The 15,856-nt window shown below is 59.4% G+C and overlaps 2 protein-coding genes across 2 annotated transcripts in view; both read right to left on the bottom strand.

The window, feature by feature from the left end:
* The window catches only part of SLC43A2 (solute carrier family 43 member 2), a 30,971-nt gene extending 24,563 nt beyond the window's left edge, over positions 1-6,408 (bottom strand). Inside the window, exons 1-2 of the mRNA XM_075168758.1 lie at positions 6,355-6,408; positions 4,257-4,453 (exon numbers count right to left, since the gene is read on the bottom strand). Of these exons, the coding sequence (XP_075024859.1) occupies positions 4,257-4,416 (160 nt within the window). The 5' untranslated portion in view covers positions 4,417-4,453; positions 6,355-6,408. The remainder of the gene's footprint in view (positions 1-4,256; positions 4,454-6,354) is intronic.
* Positions 6,409-9,497: 3,089 nt separating this feature from the next.
* Positions 9,498-15,856, bottom strand: SCARF1 (scavenger receptor class F member 1). The gene is made up of 11 exons (XM_075168757.1): positions 15,727-15,856; positions 14,941-15,002; positions 14,518-14,619; positions 13,881-14,406; positions 13,264-13,482; positions 13,048-13,176; positions 12,868-12,971; positions 12,556-12,667; positions 12,355-12,479; positions 12,029-12,169; positions 9,498-11,673 (listed from the first exon to the last, which is right to left on the bottom strand). Exons 1-11 carry the CDS (start codon positions 15,819-15,821, stop codon positions 10,667-10,669), a joined length of 2,622 nt encoding a protein of 873 aa, XP_075024858.1. The 5' UTR covers positions 15,822-15,856; the 3' UTR covers positions 9,498-10,666.

The following is a 15,856-nucleotide window of genomic DNA, read 5'->3' as shown; positions in this document are numbered from 1 at the left end:
CTGTCAAGCTAGAAGAAGCTGCAAGTCTTTACCAGCAATTACAAGAACATACTGCCTATTTTTACAGCTCTCCCCCTACAAGCAGCAGGATTTCTACTGCCCAATTAGTAGTTCAAGTTACTATTTAAAGAATGACAGCTTAGGTGAGAGGAAGGCTGCCTCGGTAATCATTTATGTCGAGCTCATCGCTGGGATTTGTTCAGGCTGTTCGTGGAACATTTAAAGTCATCCTTTCTCCCAAATTAACTGCTGTAGGTTTCATGAGAGGGTCAATCATTAACTACTCTTTGCTGACCTTTTCAAATCCCAGGCGCACACCACATTACCAGAGGAATGAGTCTGGCTTTTTCAAGAGTGACTGCCATCTCAGATGGCAGAGAGGTTTCCTTTCATCCTGTTTTATGGATCAGGCTGATCCAAGCAGGCAAGACACCCCCAGCCGCCCCAGCAATAGCTCAGTGGGACACAGCCTGCACAGCCTCACCTTCCTCTTTTTAGAAGAGGGAAAGAAAAAAAGATATTTAAAAAAAAAAAAAAAAATCAGGGCCAAAGAGTCTGGGAGCATTGGCTAAAAAAAAAAAGAAAAAAAAAAAAATCACAGTGAAAGACATGTGCAAACAACTGATCTGCAGTCTGCCCACATAAGAACATGTTTTCTCTTTTCAGAATGGTGTCATACTTCTGGGAACTGGGAGGAGATGTTCTTGCATTATACCACTGCAAATACAATTAATCCGGGTTTCCCTCTCTGCCTGCCCATCCACTTGCACCTCCAGGACCCGCTCGCTGGGCACCCAGCTGAAAGCCTGGTAACGAGGCACAGTCTCCAATTAAACTCCCATTCACTCCCGCCCAGTCTCCAGTTAAACTCCCCTTCACTCCCCGGCTGCGGTTTCATTTTGCAGCAATTCTCACCCGGGGCCAGCACCTTCCCGTGCAGCTCTCCCGTGCCACCGTCAGCTGCTAACCAACGCAGCGTGTTTCCTGCAGAAACCGAACATTTACCACATTTACTCTTTTCCTGTTTGCAGGGTCGCATGCGCAGCCTTTCCACAAGCCGTCATCACATCTTACCGGCTTGAAAGGGACCTTCAGGTTGCAAGTTCCCCACCACAGACCCCAAATAAATCAGAGCAAAGAGCTGTAAGGCAGCACCTTCCTCCTATGCCCGTGTTAAGGCGCGTTGACCTGCCGTAACTGAATTAGCTTATCGTCCCTTTGGTTTTCTGCAGCCCTGTCTTAGAGGAAGGGCCTCTGTCCAACTGGCTGCTTATCTCTGCTCTTTGTGAAGAGATTATCAAGTTCAAGATTTTTTTTTTTTTTTAAAACATGTCTCAGAGACCCAAGCCTTGAGCTTCCCGATCCCAGCAACACCGCAGCAATGCAAGACCCTGAACAGATCAAGTTCCCCAACAGCTGATAAGGCCCGAATCCTGATAAAGGCTGTGGAATCAGCACTTGCACCGAATAAAAGATGCTGCTTCAGTTGGTTAAAGGCCAAGCAGTAGTGTAGTAAAATTAAAATGGGAACAAAGTGCCACTACCAGACTCCTTGTCAGCAAATTTCAAACATACCTCTCAGGATGTGGCCAAACCTGCCGCCCAGAACGGGTACAACCCCCCACTCAAACCCTGTTGCACAATTGCTTTAAAAATATTTGTTATTCTGATGTGGATTTTTTTCTAGGTGTCCATCTCCACCCTCACGCAACCGAGTTAGAGTCCGGCAGACCCCACACGTTTGCACCGTGGCTGAGTAAAATCCAATACCAGAAGCCAAAGGCAGCAGGGAAGGGGGGGGATTCAAGAGGAAGACAAGGAGCCCTTCATGATTTGCAGTCACTTTCTGGGCAGCTGCTGCTACCTTCAGAGAAGAGCCCGCAGGAGGGACAAGGTCTAGTTTTCTCTTTCGTTGGAAAGCATCACAAAGTGCAAGACCTTTTGCTGACAAACCAAAAGCCCTGCCAAGAACCTTTGGCTCATTAGGAAAAGTCTTTTTTTTTTTTTTTTTTTTGCAATTCTTACATGCACACAGCACCATTAGGAACAAGTGCCCAAAGGCTAGTAGTTATAATTTGTTTGCACCAACCTTCCAGCCAAGTACCCACTCAGGCTGCAGGATTCAATAGATTATGCTGAGAAAGGCAACCACCGGGCCATCCTAATCCCAGCAAAGGTCAAACACAGCTTGGTGCCGGTCATTCAGCGACTACTGCAGGGAGTCTGCTCTCCCCATGCTTGGAGCTAGGACTCTTCCCTACCAAATCGCTGAGATTATTACAATGAGGACAAAAACAGAGAAAGGAAAGCGAGTAAGCATGGATGAACGAGGAAACCGGCATAACTGGTCCTCGACGCTCATCACAAACCATCACTGAGTTCAGCAGTGATGGCCAGATATTTGAGGACAATGAGAACATTTGACTACATAAATTTCTTTTCAGGGATTAACTTCTCCTGCCTCAGGGCACAGGTTGGTCACTAGGAGGAAGAAATTGCCCCCAGGACAGCAATTTCACCGCTGTCCAAACATTTGCATCTTCCCTGCGGTCTCCCACAGGGAGAGCCAGACAGACCACAGAGCTGCAAACGCGGGTGAGAAGCCAAGGTGAATCTCGCTGATTTGGGGCAAAGGCGGATGAATTGAAAGCAATCAAAGCAAAGAGTAGGAGGCAGGCCCCAAGCGATGCAGAGCTCTTGTCAGCAGGGCACATCTCAAGAAGCAGATAGGAAAATGGCTGCTTTCAGAGACGGTCAGCATTTGCTTATCAACTCTCGCGTTTTATCTTGGTGGCAGAAAGCCTCCACCTGAGAGGTTTAATGAGACCTCTTACACAGGCCCCGTGACAAAGTCACCGTGGCTTGGCGAGAACCTTGAACAGAAGTCCTAAGCGGTCTCCAGCCGCTCAGGACTCTCCCTCACGCAGTCTGGAGCGCCGCTGGAGACCTAAGTGGCACGGACACGCTTGGAAGCATTGTACTATGAGCAAAGGATAGGAAGGAAATGAAGCAGCCAAGCAACAGCTGGTAGAAAACTCAAACACGTGCATATTTGCCAGGTGCAGCAACCCAGGCTCTACAAAAGTGAGGCAGCCGCCCACAGGAACACAAAGCAGAAGAGAAGACCATAACAAGCATCTGATGAATGAGGAAAAAAATCAAAGTCTCATCACAACTGGTCACAGTCACTTTTTGCTTGGACTTCGTTTCCCCACATTTCAGATTTCCCACGCTATTCTCAGTCGTCACCCACCGAGAGCTCTGGGGTCCGTGCTCTTATTTCCACCTCTTTCTTCCCCTACTGCTTCCTGCTCCATGCTCACCAGCCCTCAGTGGGCTGATCCACCTTCTCATCTCATCCACCATCACACATCTCTGGAAGGAGCCCAAACACCTAGCTCCCGCCTCTCTTCACTCTGCTGTTCCCTTCTCTGAGCACATGCAAACCTTCTCTCACTAAAGCAGCTTGCCAAATCCACACCACACCTTTACCCTCAGGTTCCTTTTAACTCCGCTGTCCACCCTACCACGCCGTGGGATTCCCCAGACCACAGTCCTCCCCATGCCCAGGCTGGGGATACATGTCCACCTACATGTTGTTTTTCCCAGGGTTATCCTTCCCACACCACAAGATTGCCTCCTTCCCTGCAAGGCTGGGTCTGCAACATGGACAACCTCTTCTTCTGGCTGGGCCAGAAGGTGGATCCCAAGCCCTCATAGAGACTCAGCCTGGTTTGAGCACGTCCTAGGTGTTTGAAGAGGGAGAGGAACAAAACATCAGTAGCATTTACTTCTGCAACTTCTCAACAGCGGCGCTGGGCTCCCCCAATCTCATCTTCACCCATGCTCTTTTCTTTCCTACCACTAAGGAAAGAGTGCCCATAGTTTCCTCCTACAAACTCAGGACACCCTCCCCACAAATCATCTTCCAGAACCCATTGGGCTTGACCTTGCAGAGGTCAGCCAGGCCACCATGCATAGGAAGAACTCAGGGCCAAGTGGAAAAGACTGTCCAGAAAAGCTTTACCTTATCTTTAGCTTCTTTTTCAACCACTCTGCAAAGCAACAGCAGGCACATTACACCATCACAAGGATACCACCGGTTTTGGGAAGGAGCGCACCTCCCTTCCTTCTACCCCAGGACTGACCTGGAGCTCAGCCCTACTCCTGCCAGTTCCACACCATCCCAAGACAGGGAACCACACCAGCAAACCTCAGCAGCAACTTATTCGCACAAGTCTCCAGAGCATCCTTACCTGACTCGTGGCACAGGTAGGAATAAAACCCTTCTGCTTTCAGCATGATGAGGAGGGACCCCCAGCCCAGCAGGACAGCAGAGAAGAGCAGGTTCTCAATGATGGCTGTGAATGCCATCCACCAGCGCCGGCGATGGGCGGTAGCAAGCGTAGGTGCCATTGCTGCGTGGGAAGATGGCCTCGGTCAGAGTCTCAACCTGCAGGGACCAGAACAACGTCCAGTGAGTCCACAGACAAAGCACATGCTGCTCAAAGACTGCAAAAAAGCATGGTTTAAGAAGAAATCTCTCTACTGGAACGCAAGCAAACCTGCCTGCTGAATGTAAGGCACTCAGGTGTAAAACTCGTTTTTGCAGGTACCAGCTTGCCAAGTTACCTGGAGGGATGGAGGAGCACAGGTGCCCTTGGAGCAGCCCCTCCAGCGCACGCACCACGCGACAGGGGAGCGTTCAAGGACTCCGTTCCACTTCCCGAGCAACAGGTATGAAAATGCAGTAAATACCCACTGCCTGGAGCCCACTGCCCCATCACCTGTACGGGGCAGGCTGCCCATTTATAAGGCAGCGAGGAAACACGTGCCAGAGCGGGGGGCTTCAGCCAGCACCCCAATCTCCTGGCTGCTTGCAGGCAGAGGCTGGGACCGGGGGCGCAGCCCCACAGCCCTAATGGTGGCTTTAGTGACCCACAGGTCTGCTCTGCCCCACGCCGGAGCATAGATCTGCTCTGGAAGGTGAGCATGGGTCCTATATATGCAGTTTATAGCACAGATGGCTCATCAAGGAGCACTTTTTGCTAATTGCCAGACCACCCAGCTGGGAGACAAGGCGGGCCGCATCCTGCCCCATCCTAGCTGTGCAGCCAGCCAGGTACACTGGCCGGGACAGCCCGTGGCACGTGCTGCTCCGCCTCAGCACGCTGGCATCCCCGCAGATGCTGCGGCCGGATTAAGTGTCTCCAGCTCCACCTGTCCCCGTCCCCGGGGCCCACGATTCAGCAGCAGATTCAGGAGCAGACCTGGCTGGCCGACGGGCTGCTCCGGGGAGCCCAGAGGTGCGCAGCACTGGGGCCAACCCGGGTCATAAGGCAGGTGGCCATTTTAGACAAGCTAAGCCTTTTCCCAGCCCAGAGCACGCCCCGATCAGGGGCTATGGGGAAATCAGCCCAAGACAGTTTTTCAGGTCTTTCCACAGGGCAGAGGCCCCAGCCCGGGGTTGCTTTGGGGGGCTGGGGGGCTGGCCCAGCTCCCTGCAAGGGTGCCAGGAGGCCAGGGCCACCCTCCAGCGCCAGAAGCTGATGCAGAGACCCCCGCCCCAGGAAGCCAGCCTGCAGCCGTGCTCTCCCCCATGCACACCCACCCACGGCGCAGGCCCACTCTCCCAGCGCAACCCACGACGCATTTCCTCCACCGCCTCCTCTTCCTCATCCCTGCACCCGCACGCCCCCTCCCCAGTCCCACACGTCCTTCCTCAGCACAGATCCTCCCTACGGCGAGAGGTGCAGCCCGCTCTCTCCCCTACCAGTCGCCCCCCCAGGCACCCCACTCTTCCCTAACACACCCCTCTCCCTACCCACCCCCCCCACGCACGCTGTCCTCCCCTCATCGACGCCCCCCTCCACCCAGCTCCCCCAAAACAGCCCTGCTGCATCCTGCTCTCTTCTTCCCCGACCAATCCCCCAGCGCACCCTGCTCCCTACCCACAAATCACTCCCATGCACCCGGCTCTTCCCCATCAGCCCCCTCTTCCTCCAATACATACCACTCCCACGCATGAATCCCCCTACGCACCCCACTCTCCCCGTGACCAAGCCCCCAATACACCCTGTTCTCCCCCAACGCACCCCCTCCCTCCCCACAACCCCCCTCATGCACCCTACTACCCCCCCCTCCGATGCAAACCCCACCCCACGTGCACCCCACGCAAACCTCACCCCGCTCCCCCCCATGCAAAGCCCCCACGCACCCCACTCTTCCCCCACGCAAACCCCACCCCGCGTGCACCCGCTTCTCCCGCACCCCATGCAAACCCCTATCGCACCCCGCTCTCCCCCACGCAACCCTCCTTCTTCCCCCCCATCCCTCAATGCCCCCCGTGCTCACCCTCCACCGCGCCCCCGCTCCGCTCCGCACCGCCCCGCTCCCACCCGGGGTTTTTATCCGTCCACCGGAGCAAACAGGAGCCACCGCTGATTGGTCGCCACCCCGGCCAATCACCGCGCCCGCCGCGGGGCCCCGAGCCGCGCGCCGCTGCCGCCGGGGCGCGTGCCGGGCCGCGCGCACCCCCGGTACCCCCCCCCCGGTACCTCCTTCCCCCCGGTACCCCCCCCCCCCGCCGGTGCGTCCCCGTAGTCACGCACCGGGCTGCACCGGGGCTCTCCCGGCCGGGACGGCCACACGCACCCGGACGCAACAATCGTTTCCGCGGCCGGAGCCCGCAGCGGCGCTCCGGGGCTGGGCGAGAGGGGGGGAACCCCCCGCGGGGACCGTGACACACACAAGCCCCCCCGCCGTACCGCCGGGGACACGGCACCCGAGCGGTGACGGGACCCCCCACCTTCCAAGGAAAAAGAAAGAAGAGGGAGAAAAAACGGGACCCCGGCGGCGGCGGGAGGTGATGCCGGTCGCGCCGGCCCGCCCGCTCCACCTCCCGGCACGGCGCGGTCCCGCAGGGACAGCAGGAAATTCCCTGCGGGGTTCGGTGCTGGCTGCTGCCGGTCTCCGCCGGCCCCGGGCGGCAGCGGGGAGAGCCGCACCGCGGAACGGCCGAACGGCTCTTGCTTGCACAGCCCCAGCCGAGCGCACGGAGCCATTTCGTTAACGGTACCCGCGTTATTACTCATCCGCTGCCGTTGCAGGCACCGGATCCGTCCTGCGAAGCCCACCCGCCCCGCTCTCCCGCCCGAGGAGGGAGCGGAGAAGCTGTCCCCCCGTTAAAAGGCCGTTTTGGGAGCAGGCCTGTGCTGAGCGCCGGCACGGCACGGCCGGACAGGCGGCAACGAGCCCTCCGAGGCCCCGGCCCAGGAGCACGGGCAGCTGCTCCGTGCAATAAAAGTAAAATCACTGCGAACCACGAGAGCGGCTTTGCATCCGAGCTCAGCGGAGCTCTGCCCTCGTTTTATGTTAAATTATTTTGCAGAGCGTTCCTCCGCAGGATTTCTGGTCCTGCCGTAAACCCAGCCCTCATCAGCGAGGTCCTGGGCCAGAGGAGGTGGCCATACATCCCTGGAAATCATTATAGGGCATTTTTTTCTCGGTCGAAGGAGATGAAAACGGTGCTTGTGGCAGGTAAACATCTCTGAGTCGTGCAGCGGACAGACGGACGTGCACCCGCCGCTGCATACCTGCGAAAGGGGCAGGCTGCGGTGGTGGGAAGAGGAAACTCCTCGGCCTTGGCTGTGGGATAAGGGTCAGGCGTTGCAACAGCTGGAAAGTGGATTTAAGCCAAAGCAGACAAACAAACAAAAAAAAATGCCCAAAGAAAACAAGGCAGCCTGGATCGGTGCCGTGTTTTTAGCAGAGGTAGAGGAAGGCTGAGACAGCACGAGGCCCCGGGAGACCTCAGCACCCGGAGCTGGTTGCTGTGTCCAAGAAACATGAACTGTGACGGGAAGGAGCACGAGGAGGGCTCGGAGGCTGTTTGGGGACACGGGAACCCTTTGCTACAGCGAGAGTGTGGGGGGGCTCAGTTTTCCTATCCTAGAAGGAGAAAAGAAGCTATCAGGTGATCCGTTGCCATCTATAAATACACCCGGGGACTGAGTAAACATCATGGAGGGAAAAAAAATAAAGTGAAGCTGCAGAAGAGCACTGGCACAAAGTCACATTTATAGAAACTGGCCAGGGACGAGTTTAGGCTGGAAGGGAGGTGACGGCTCCTGCCCGGCTGCGCAGGGAGGACCTCAGCAGGCTCGGACGGAGCCACTGGGGTAAAAAACGCAGTCCTCTTCAAAGGCAGAGCTCGGACGGTTTGGGAAAGGAGATGATAAGGCTGTGGTGACAGGGGACAGACCCCCGTGGCCATGGGGGATGGCTCCAGCCTCTGCTCCTACCTCCAGGAGGCCAAGAGCTGCCCCAGCAGAGAGCACGGACGCCTCTTTGCTTACAGACAGGACCTGCACACCGCTTCCCACCGGCTGGCTTCAAACCACTGCAGCGGGATTTTGGAAAGTCAGAGATCCAGCACGAGAAGACATTAACCCCTCCCTCACCCGCCAGCTCTGGCTCCTGCATCCAGAATTAAAACCACGGCAAAGCCGGACCGAAGCATCCCTAACAAGAAGACACCAGCGCGACCACGCTGCAGGCGCGTGCATGGACAGCCACGCGCTGAAAATCCACCGCTTGTTTTTCCTTGCACCGCCCAGAGCGGGTGAAGATGCTTCATCTTCAGGCAGGGGAAACATCCTGCCTCACAGCTCAGCCCGTGAACATGAAAGGTTTCTCGCAGCAGCAGCAGCGTTTTCTCAAAGCTGGGTGCTTGTTTCAACGTCAGGGAAGGCTGTTGGGTTGTTGTCAGCTATTTACGTGCTGTACCCAGGGCAAACCGGCTCACGTGACGTTCACTTCTGGCACAACGCTGCTCGGCTCGCAGGCTGAAAATATCCAACCAATTAGGAAAAAATGGCTGCTTATAAATAAAATGTGGGACTGTCCCTGCCACTGTAAGAAAATAGTGTCAAAACAAAAATTAGCCTGTGCAGAACAGAGGTCTGGCCAGGCTGCTGCTCAAGGGTGAGCATTTTTATTTGTATACCAGAATATTTGGTGTTATAATCACAGCCGTGGGTGATACCGGTGAAGGAAGGAGTGCTGCATGCTCGCTGCAAAACTGGAAGCCTCACCCATGTGGGACCGTGGGGATTCAGTGCCTTGCGCTTGCGGAGAAGCACCTGCAAAACGCCAAAGGGAAAAAGCAAAACCCACTCTGTTTTCTGAAATACCCTAAAACCCAACTCAGCAGTGCCGGGCCAGAAGGATTCACACGGAGCTCCACACGTGATGCATGAGGTGCAGCCTGCAACGTAGGTGCTCCGGATGCTCACAGCCCCCTCGCGTTCCCTCTGCCCTCTGCTCCGGTCTCCAGCACTGCTCTGGGCTCAGCTCCGTAAGTGAGAGTTCAGAATTCAACAGAACCAGAAAATGAAAAAAAAACCCCTGAAAGCCTAAGGCTGCCGACAGTTTCCACACTTTGGAGGGTATTTCTGACCACATCTTTGATTCAGAGGGCGGCTGGAAAACCCGAATCCTGAAGGGCTTTGGTAACATTTAATTTTCAGTCAGAGGCTTTCATGCCATGCGAAATAACAGAAAAATATACAAGAAACTTCTACCACTTAGATACATCTAAAACCAGTTCACGCTACAAATCCTCTTTGGCATCTCGACCGCCTTGCACGGGCGGCAGAGCCCTCGTGCCCGTCTCACCCACGCTGCCCGAGGTCCTCTGGCTGCGCTGGAGATGCTGCGGCACCTTCGTCGCATCTCAGCCACCCGTGGTGACACGTTGCTGCAGCAGGAATGAGGCGTGGGAGATGGCAGGAGCTTAGGGCACCTGTGGCCATGCCATTTTCCGCGAAGCTTTTGTCCTTATCAGGGCCAGCGCAGCGCCGGGTGCACAGGTTGATGGTCACGGCCCCAGCTGCCACGTTTGCTCTTGCACAATTGCAGCTTGGTATCACGTGGAGTTTAAAAGGCCGTCGATAAACCCCATGCCGTGCCACGAGCCTTTTCATGTGCTACACATGTACATAGAAACGAAGGCAGCCAGAGCCTGCCATGAAAGCCAGAGCCACACAGATAAACCGCTGCAGACCCAGATACCCTTCCAGATAAGCAGCTAAAATTAATTTTCGCTGAAGCTGCTTGTGACAGCCCATCATCTCTCCCCAGCCCAGCTCCACAAAATAATCCCCTTCAGCAAGAAGCACCTTTACAGCAAGAGGCTCCGAGCAGCATTACCAGAGCTGGGACAGGGAAAGGTGAAAGCTGATGGGGTAAAACTGGTTTTTGCCCGTGCGTTTCCCAGCTGAGCCCCCAGCAGCCCCGCTCCCGTTTACGAGGAGGATATATGTCCCCAAGCCCGATGCCGGCAGGGACTAGAAGGTGCCACCACTGCGTCCAGAGCCTCCGGGCTGCAGCAGACACAAAACGGGGCACATAGGGAGCAGAAAACAGCCCTGAAGCACCACAAACCCATGGGGCTGCCACCGCTGCGGCTCTCAGCATCACCCGTCCTGCCGGCTGTGCCGGCCAGCGAGGGTCCACACCAGCAACGCGGCGCAGAGGAAAGGGGGTCAATGGGAAGGCTCGATGCTTCTCCAGTTCACAGCTCAGAGGGAGACCTCGGCTCCCCCCACGCTGGGGTCGGAGGGGCCTCCTGGGCTCCGGCTGCCCCAGCCCAGGCGGTGGTGGCTCAGGTGGCCGCAGGGGTGGCCGGCGGCTCCTTGGCGTGGCCGGGGGGCGAATCGGCGCTGCCGCTGATCACGTTCTCGTATTTCGGCTCTTCCTCCACGGCAGCCTGTCCCTTCGTTTCGAGGCTGAGGACTAACTCAGGGCTTTTGCCCCTCTCCGTGGCACCTACAGCATCGCTGGTCCCATCCTGAGCCCCGGTGCTTTTTGGCGAGGGAGATGCGAGAAGGAAGGACTCTCTCTTCCCAGGGGGATGCTGGTGCTTGCCAGGGGACGGCTCGGCGGGAGCCCCCGGGACACTCTCCCGCTGCTTGCAGCTATTCACCGAGTCTCTGCGCTGCGCCAGGGCCCGGCGGGGTGGTTTCTGGATGGCCTCGATGCTCCTCCTCACCTTGGGCTCCTCCTTTGCAGCCCACTTGCCCCTCTGCAAACTGCCCAGCCGCTTGAGCATGGCCTGGACCGGTCCCTCGCCACCCCCCTCCGCCTTGGGGTCCTGCCCGGCCGTTCCCACCATCATGTAGATGGTGGTGACGTTGGGCTCCTTCCCCTTCGCCTCCCAGCTGCCGGATTTTGCAGCCGCTTCAAGTGCCTCCACTCTCTGGGCCACGTGCCTGGTGCTGGAGACCATCCGCCGGCGTCCCCCCGGGGTGGCCCGGGGTGATGGCCGGTGGCTTTCCTCCCCCTTGCCGAGGGGCTCAGGGCTCTCGTAGCAATCGCTGGCTGGTCGTTCAGTGGGGGGCTCAGCTGCCGCGTCCCCCGGCGGTGAGGACAGCTTGGATGGGCCCCATGGGGTCTTGGGCTTGCGCCCGGGGCTGGGGGTCTCCGCCGTCCCAAATTTCGTCCCCTCGGCAAAGGACACAGAGGGCCGCTTGGCCTTGGCGATGCTGGAGGTGCGGGGGATGGCGAAAGGCTGCGAGACGTCCTCGGAGTCGAAGGCGGACGGGTCCGGGAGCGCCTCGCTGAGGGGGGACACCCCGTCCTGCAGCTCGGCCCCCCCCAGCAGCGGGACGCCTGCGGGAGAAAGGGGCGAGGGTTAGGGCTGCCGGAGCTACCCCCCTGCCCAGGGACACACCTGGGGACACTGGGACAGGGGCTGATGCAATAGGATTGTCCCTGGGAGCGTTTCCCCGGGAGGAGGTTGTGAAATGGGGTTGCCCACACCAGGCACGTCCCATCACACGAGGCCAAGCGTGGCCCCAGCGTGTCCTTGCAGACGGGAAAACAAGGGAATGAAAAGAATTGCTGCCTGTGCCCCGCACCCATTCCTGGGATGCCCAAGGTTAAAAAACAGGGCAGGATTGACCCTGGGCAGCCCAAAAAAGGGCTGCGGGTGGCCAGGGAGAGGAGGAGCAGCCACGGACGTCACCTTCTCTGGGAGGGACGGAGTACTCGGGTCCCTCGTTGTCGGTGTCGAAGGAGGAGGAGAAGGAGCTGTCTGAAACCCACGCGGCCGACGGCGGCTCGATGAAGCTGGGGTTGAAGGGGATTTCCGTGTCGTGGTGGGAAACTGGGGAGGAGAAGGCACCCGGCTGAACTCGGGCACCCTGGGGTGCTCAGGGAGAGCAATGCCTGCCCCGAGCCGTGCAGTGGGGCGAGGGGGAGTGCAGGCTCACCCCGAAATGATGACAATGCAAAGAGGACGGGGTGGGGATGACACCCTGGTAGGGCTGTCGGCAGCTCTGCTTTTTTTACCTGTGACTTTGGGAAGTTTGTAGCCACCCAGGGAAAAGCAAGGCATCATAGCGCTGAGGTTTGCCAGCACCCCCCGCACGTGGTGCTTCATCCGGGCCACCACGTCGTCATCCGGCACAGCCGCCCTGCGCAGGGAAGATGGGTGTGAAGGGATGCAGGAGACGGAGTTTTGCATGGAAGGTTGCAAAATATAACAAATACCTGTCTCTAGCATCCGCTGGGCCAGCTCCGCAGCAACAGCAGGCGACGCAGAGCAGCAGCAGCAGGAGAGGGACGAGGATGGCGGCTGCCAGGGCCCCGTGGTCCTTAAAACCTGCATGGAGAAGATGGATTGAGTCGGCGTGTCCTGTGGCTGCCAAGCCCGTAGAGCTGCCCCGTAAGGAGAGCGCAGGAGCTGGCAACCCATGGCGGGGCCAGGAGGCTGCATTGCAGCCTCCCAGCACCTTCCATCCTCAGCAAGAATGTTACGGTCCGTTGACCACTGCCAAGGAGTAAATTTGAGGTTGCTCTTACTCAACACGCAGTCACCCCGCGCAGGGTGGCAGGTCCCCCGGGAGCACTGGCAGGGCGAGGAACAGTTCACGCCAAAATATCCCTCCGGGCAGGTGTCGTTGCAGCTGGAAGAGAGAGGAAAGGAGGGGAAATGCCTCCGGGAAGAGTGGAGCCCTGGCCCTGCCCCGCTCCCGGCATTACCTGGCTCCCCAGTAGCCCGCCTGGCAGATGCAAGCTCCTGACACGGGGTCGCAGCTTCCCGCAACGCACTCGGGGCAGAGGAGCTGGCACCCATCGCCGAAGGTGCCCGCGGGGCAGGAGCTGTTGCAGCTGCCAAGACAAAGAGCGAAGCATCAGCCCGCTGCGCCCTGGAGCAGGGACCCCCCGCAAGGACCGGTGGCCTGATCCTGGGCGTACCTGGGTCCCATCCAGCCGGGCTCGCAGTGCGGGCAGGACCCGGTCTCTGGGTCGCAGACCTCCCCGCGGCGGCAGCGGGGACATGGCTGGAGGCAGTCCTCACCGTGGAAGCCGGGCGCGCAGGGCTCCTTGCAGAGGGTCCCGTTCCAGCCGGGCTGGCAGGCCAGGCAGAAGCCATCCACGGGCGAGCAGGGCTGGCTGCGCTTGCAGCTCCCACAGCTGCACGGGCAGAGGGGTGGTGAGGTCTTGACACCCACCCCCGGCCCCCCTAAAACTCAGGTTTCACCCCACACCAGCATTCAGCATCGGTTTGGATCACGGGGAAATACTCTATAGCATTTAATGCGCTGTAGCGACGGGGCGGGAGGCGAGCAGGGGGAGGTGCTGCTTTATCGCGCTGGGGAGCGACCGGATTTTGGGGTTACGCTTTCTGCTGGCATTAGCAGATGAATCTTTTGGGGCAACACTGATGCTGCATCCAGCCAGGGATGCTCAAACCCCCCAGGATGGGTCTCCCTGCCCAGCCAAAGGGACAGACATGGCTGTGGTGACTTTCCCCCCAAGGTCTCACTGTGGCCCCCGAGTACCCGCAGGACCCCCCGCTGCCCCCGACTTACCTGTGCACACACTGAGACCCGTATTTCCCCGCCGGACAGGGGTCCCGGCAGCTCCTGCCCTGGTAGCCGGGGCTGCAGCTGCAATGCCCGCTGAGGGGGCTGCAGGAACCGTGCAAGCAGTCGCAGCGCCGCTGGCACGCCGGCCCCCAAAACCCAGCCTTGCATTCGCACTTGCCCGTCTCCTGGGCGCAGGGCGAGAGGTTGCAGGAGCATTTGAAGCTGCACCTCCTGCCCCACCAGCCCGGCAGGCAGCGGCAGTGGCCGGTGAGCGGGTCGCAGTGGGAGCTGGCGGAGTTGCACTGACATTGCTTCTTGCAGGTGGGTGCCCACCAGCCCGGCTCGCAGCGGCAGGCGCCGGTCAGGGGGTCGCAGCGGCCGTGGGGGCCGCACTGGCAAGGGAACTGGCAGAGCCCTCCCCAGTGGTTGGGGTTGCAGGTGCAGCGCCCGCTCGCCGGGTCGCAGCGCCCGTTGGGGTGGCACGGGCAGCTCCGCTTGCAGTCGGGGCCCCAGTACTGCTCGGGGCAGCCTGCGAAGGGAAGGAGACGGTGAGGATGATGAGTGATGAAGCTCAGCAGCCCCCCGAGCATCCAGGCTGGCAAAGGGGATGGCGAGGGCTGAGCCCTGGGGAAATACTCACGGGAACTGCAGTCTGCTCCGAAAAAGCCGGGTTTGCAGAGGCAAACCCCGGGTCTCACGCACACCTCATCCACCCCGCAGGCGTCCTCTCCCTCGCACAGTGCTGTCGGCGGCAGGGCAGGCACGTCAGCGCACGACGGCCCCCCCCCGGGCTCACACCCCTCTGCCGGACCACCCACCACCCACCGCCGAGGCAGCCTTCCCGGGGAAACCGCCATCCCGCTTCCCGCTCCATCCCTCCGGCCGAGCCGCAGCACCATTAGCAACTTGCTCGGTGGGCGTTTGGGGGTCCCCACAGCGCAGGACCCCACTGCCGCCACTCGGAGAGAGCTGTAGGGCTTCCCCCCAACACCCAGCGCCGTGGGGAACCACCCGGCCGAGCGCGGGGACCGAGCTTTGGGCTTCGTCGCCATCCATCACTCACCGGCCGTGCACTCCCGCCCTTCCTGCTTCCAGCCGGGGCAGCATGCCGGGCCGGCGGGGAGCCTGCGGGAGAGACCCGGGGGCCGTCAGCCGGGGCGGGGGGTGCCGGGGCCGGCACGGGTTCGCACGCGGCTTCGGCTAAGGCGAAGCAAACGTGGGCGCTTGCCCCGGCTGGGCCCGGCGGGCGGGGAGGCGGCGCGGCCCCGGGGGCATCGCTCCGGAAGGAAACCAGCAAAATAGAAGGAAATTTAAGAGGCTGCAGCCCGAGCGGGCGGTGGGGCTGGGCGGTGGGGCAAGCCTGCCCGGCCCTGCCGCTACGGAGCCCGTGCCGGGTCCCCGATGCTCTGGGAGCAGCTCAAAGCTTCGCCAGCAACTCAGAAAAAAGGCAGTGAAGTGAAGGCAACCACAGGCGCTGCCATTGATGGCAAGACCAACGGGAGAGGCAACGTGGCAGCAAAGCGGAGGGGACGGCAGCTCCAAAAGCCCTTTGGGGTTTGCTACGTCTATGTTTCCCGCTTGGCGCATGGTAAAAGTTTGGCCAACGCTCCCGCACCCCCCCGTTGCCCCGTGCATACATGAGAAATAACCCCTAGAGAAGGGGTCTGGGTCCCCAAATGCCTGTGCGTGCCCCGACCACGCTCCCCAGCATCTCCCCAGTCTCAGCGCCCGTGTGATGCCAGGCTGCAGATCTCTGTCCGTGGAAGGACAGACGGACGATGACCCCCTGGGGCTACTGAGAGGCTCCGGGAGATGGAGGGGCATGAGCAGGGACCCCTGTGGCACCTACCTGCAGACGTTCCTGCCGTCGGGATCGAGCTCCTGGGCAGAGCTCTGCACCCACAGCCACAGCTGGAGGCAGAGGATGGGCCGGGTGCTCCCCATCCCAGTAGCTCCCCAGCCCCGCACCAGCGTCCGTC

Source organism: Calonectris borealis, chromosome 19, assembly GCF_964195595.1.
Source record: "Calonectris borealis chromosome 19, bCalBor7.hap1.2, whole genome shotgun sequence".
NCBI lineage: Eukaryota > Metazoa > Chordata > Aves > Procellariiformes > Procellariidae > Calonectris > Calonectris borealis.
This window is presented reverse-complemented; position numbering and strand designations above follow the sequence as displayed.

What these genes read in the sequence shown, in the direction of transcription:
- SCARF1 (XM_075168757.1), bottom strand. Translation starts at nt 15,821, where the DNA reads ATGGGGAGCACCCGGCCCATCCTCTGCCTCCAGCTGTGGCTGTGGGTG. An exon ending in GACGGCAGGAACGTCTGCAG is followed by an intron (nt 15,003 to 15,726) that starts GTAGGTGCCACA and finishes TCTCTCCCGCAG; the next exon opens with GCTCCCCGCCGGCCCGGCAT. An exon ending in CAAACTTCCCAAAGTCACAG is followed by an intron (nt 12,170 to 12,354) that starts GTAAAAAAAGCA and finishes TCTCCTCCCCAG; the next exon opens with TTTCCCACCACGACACGGAA.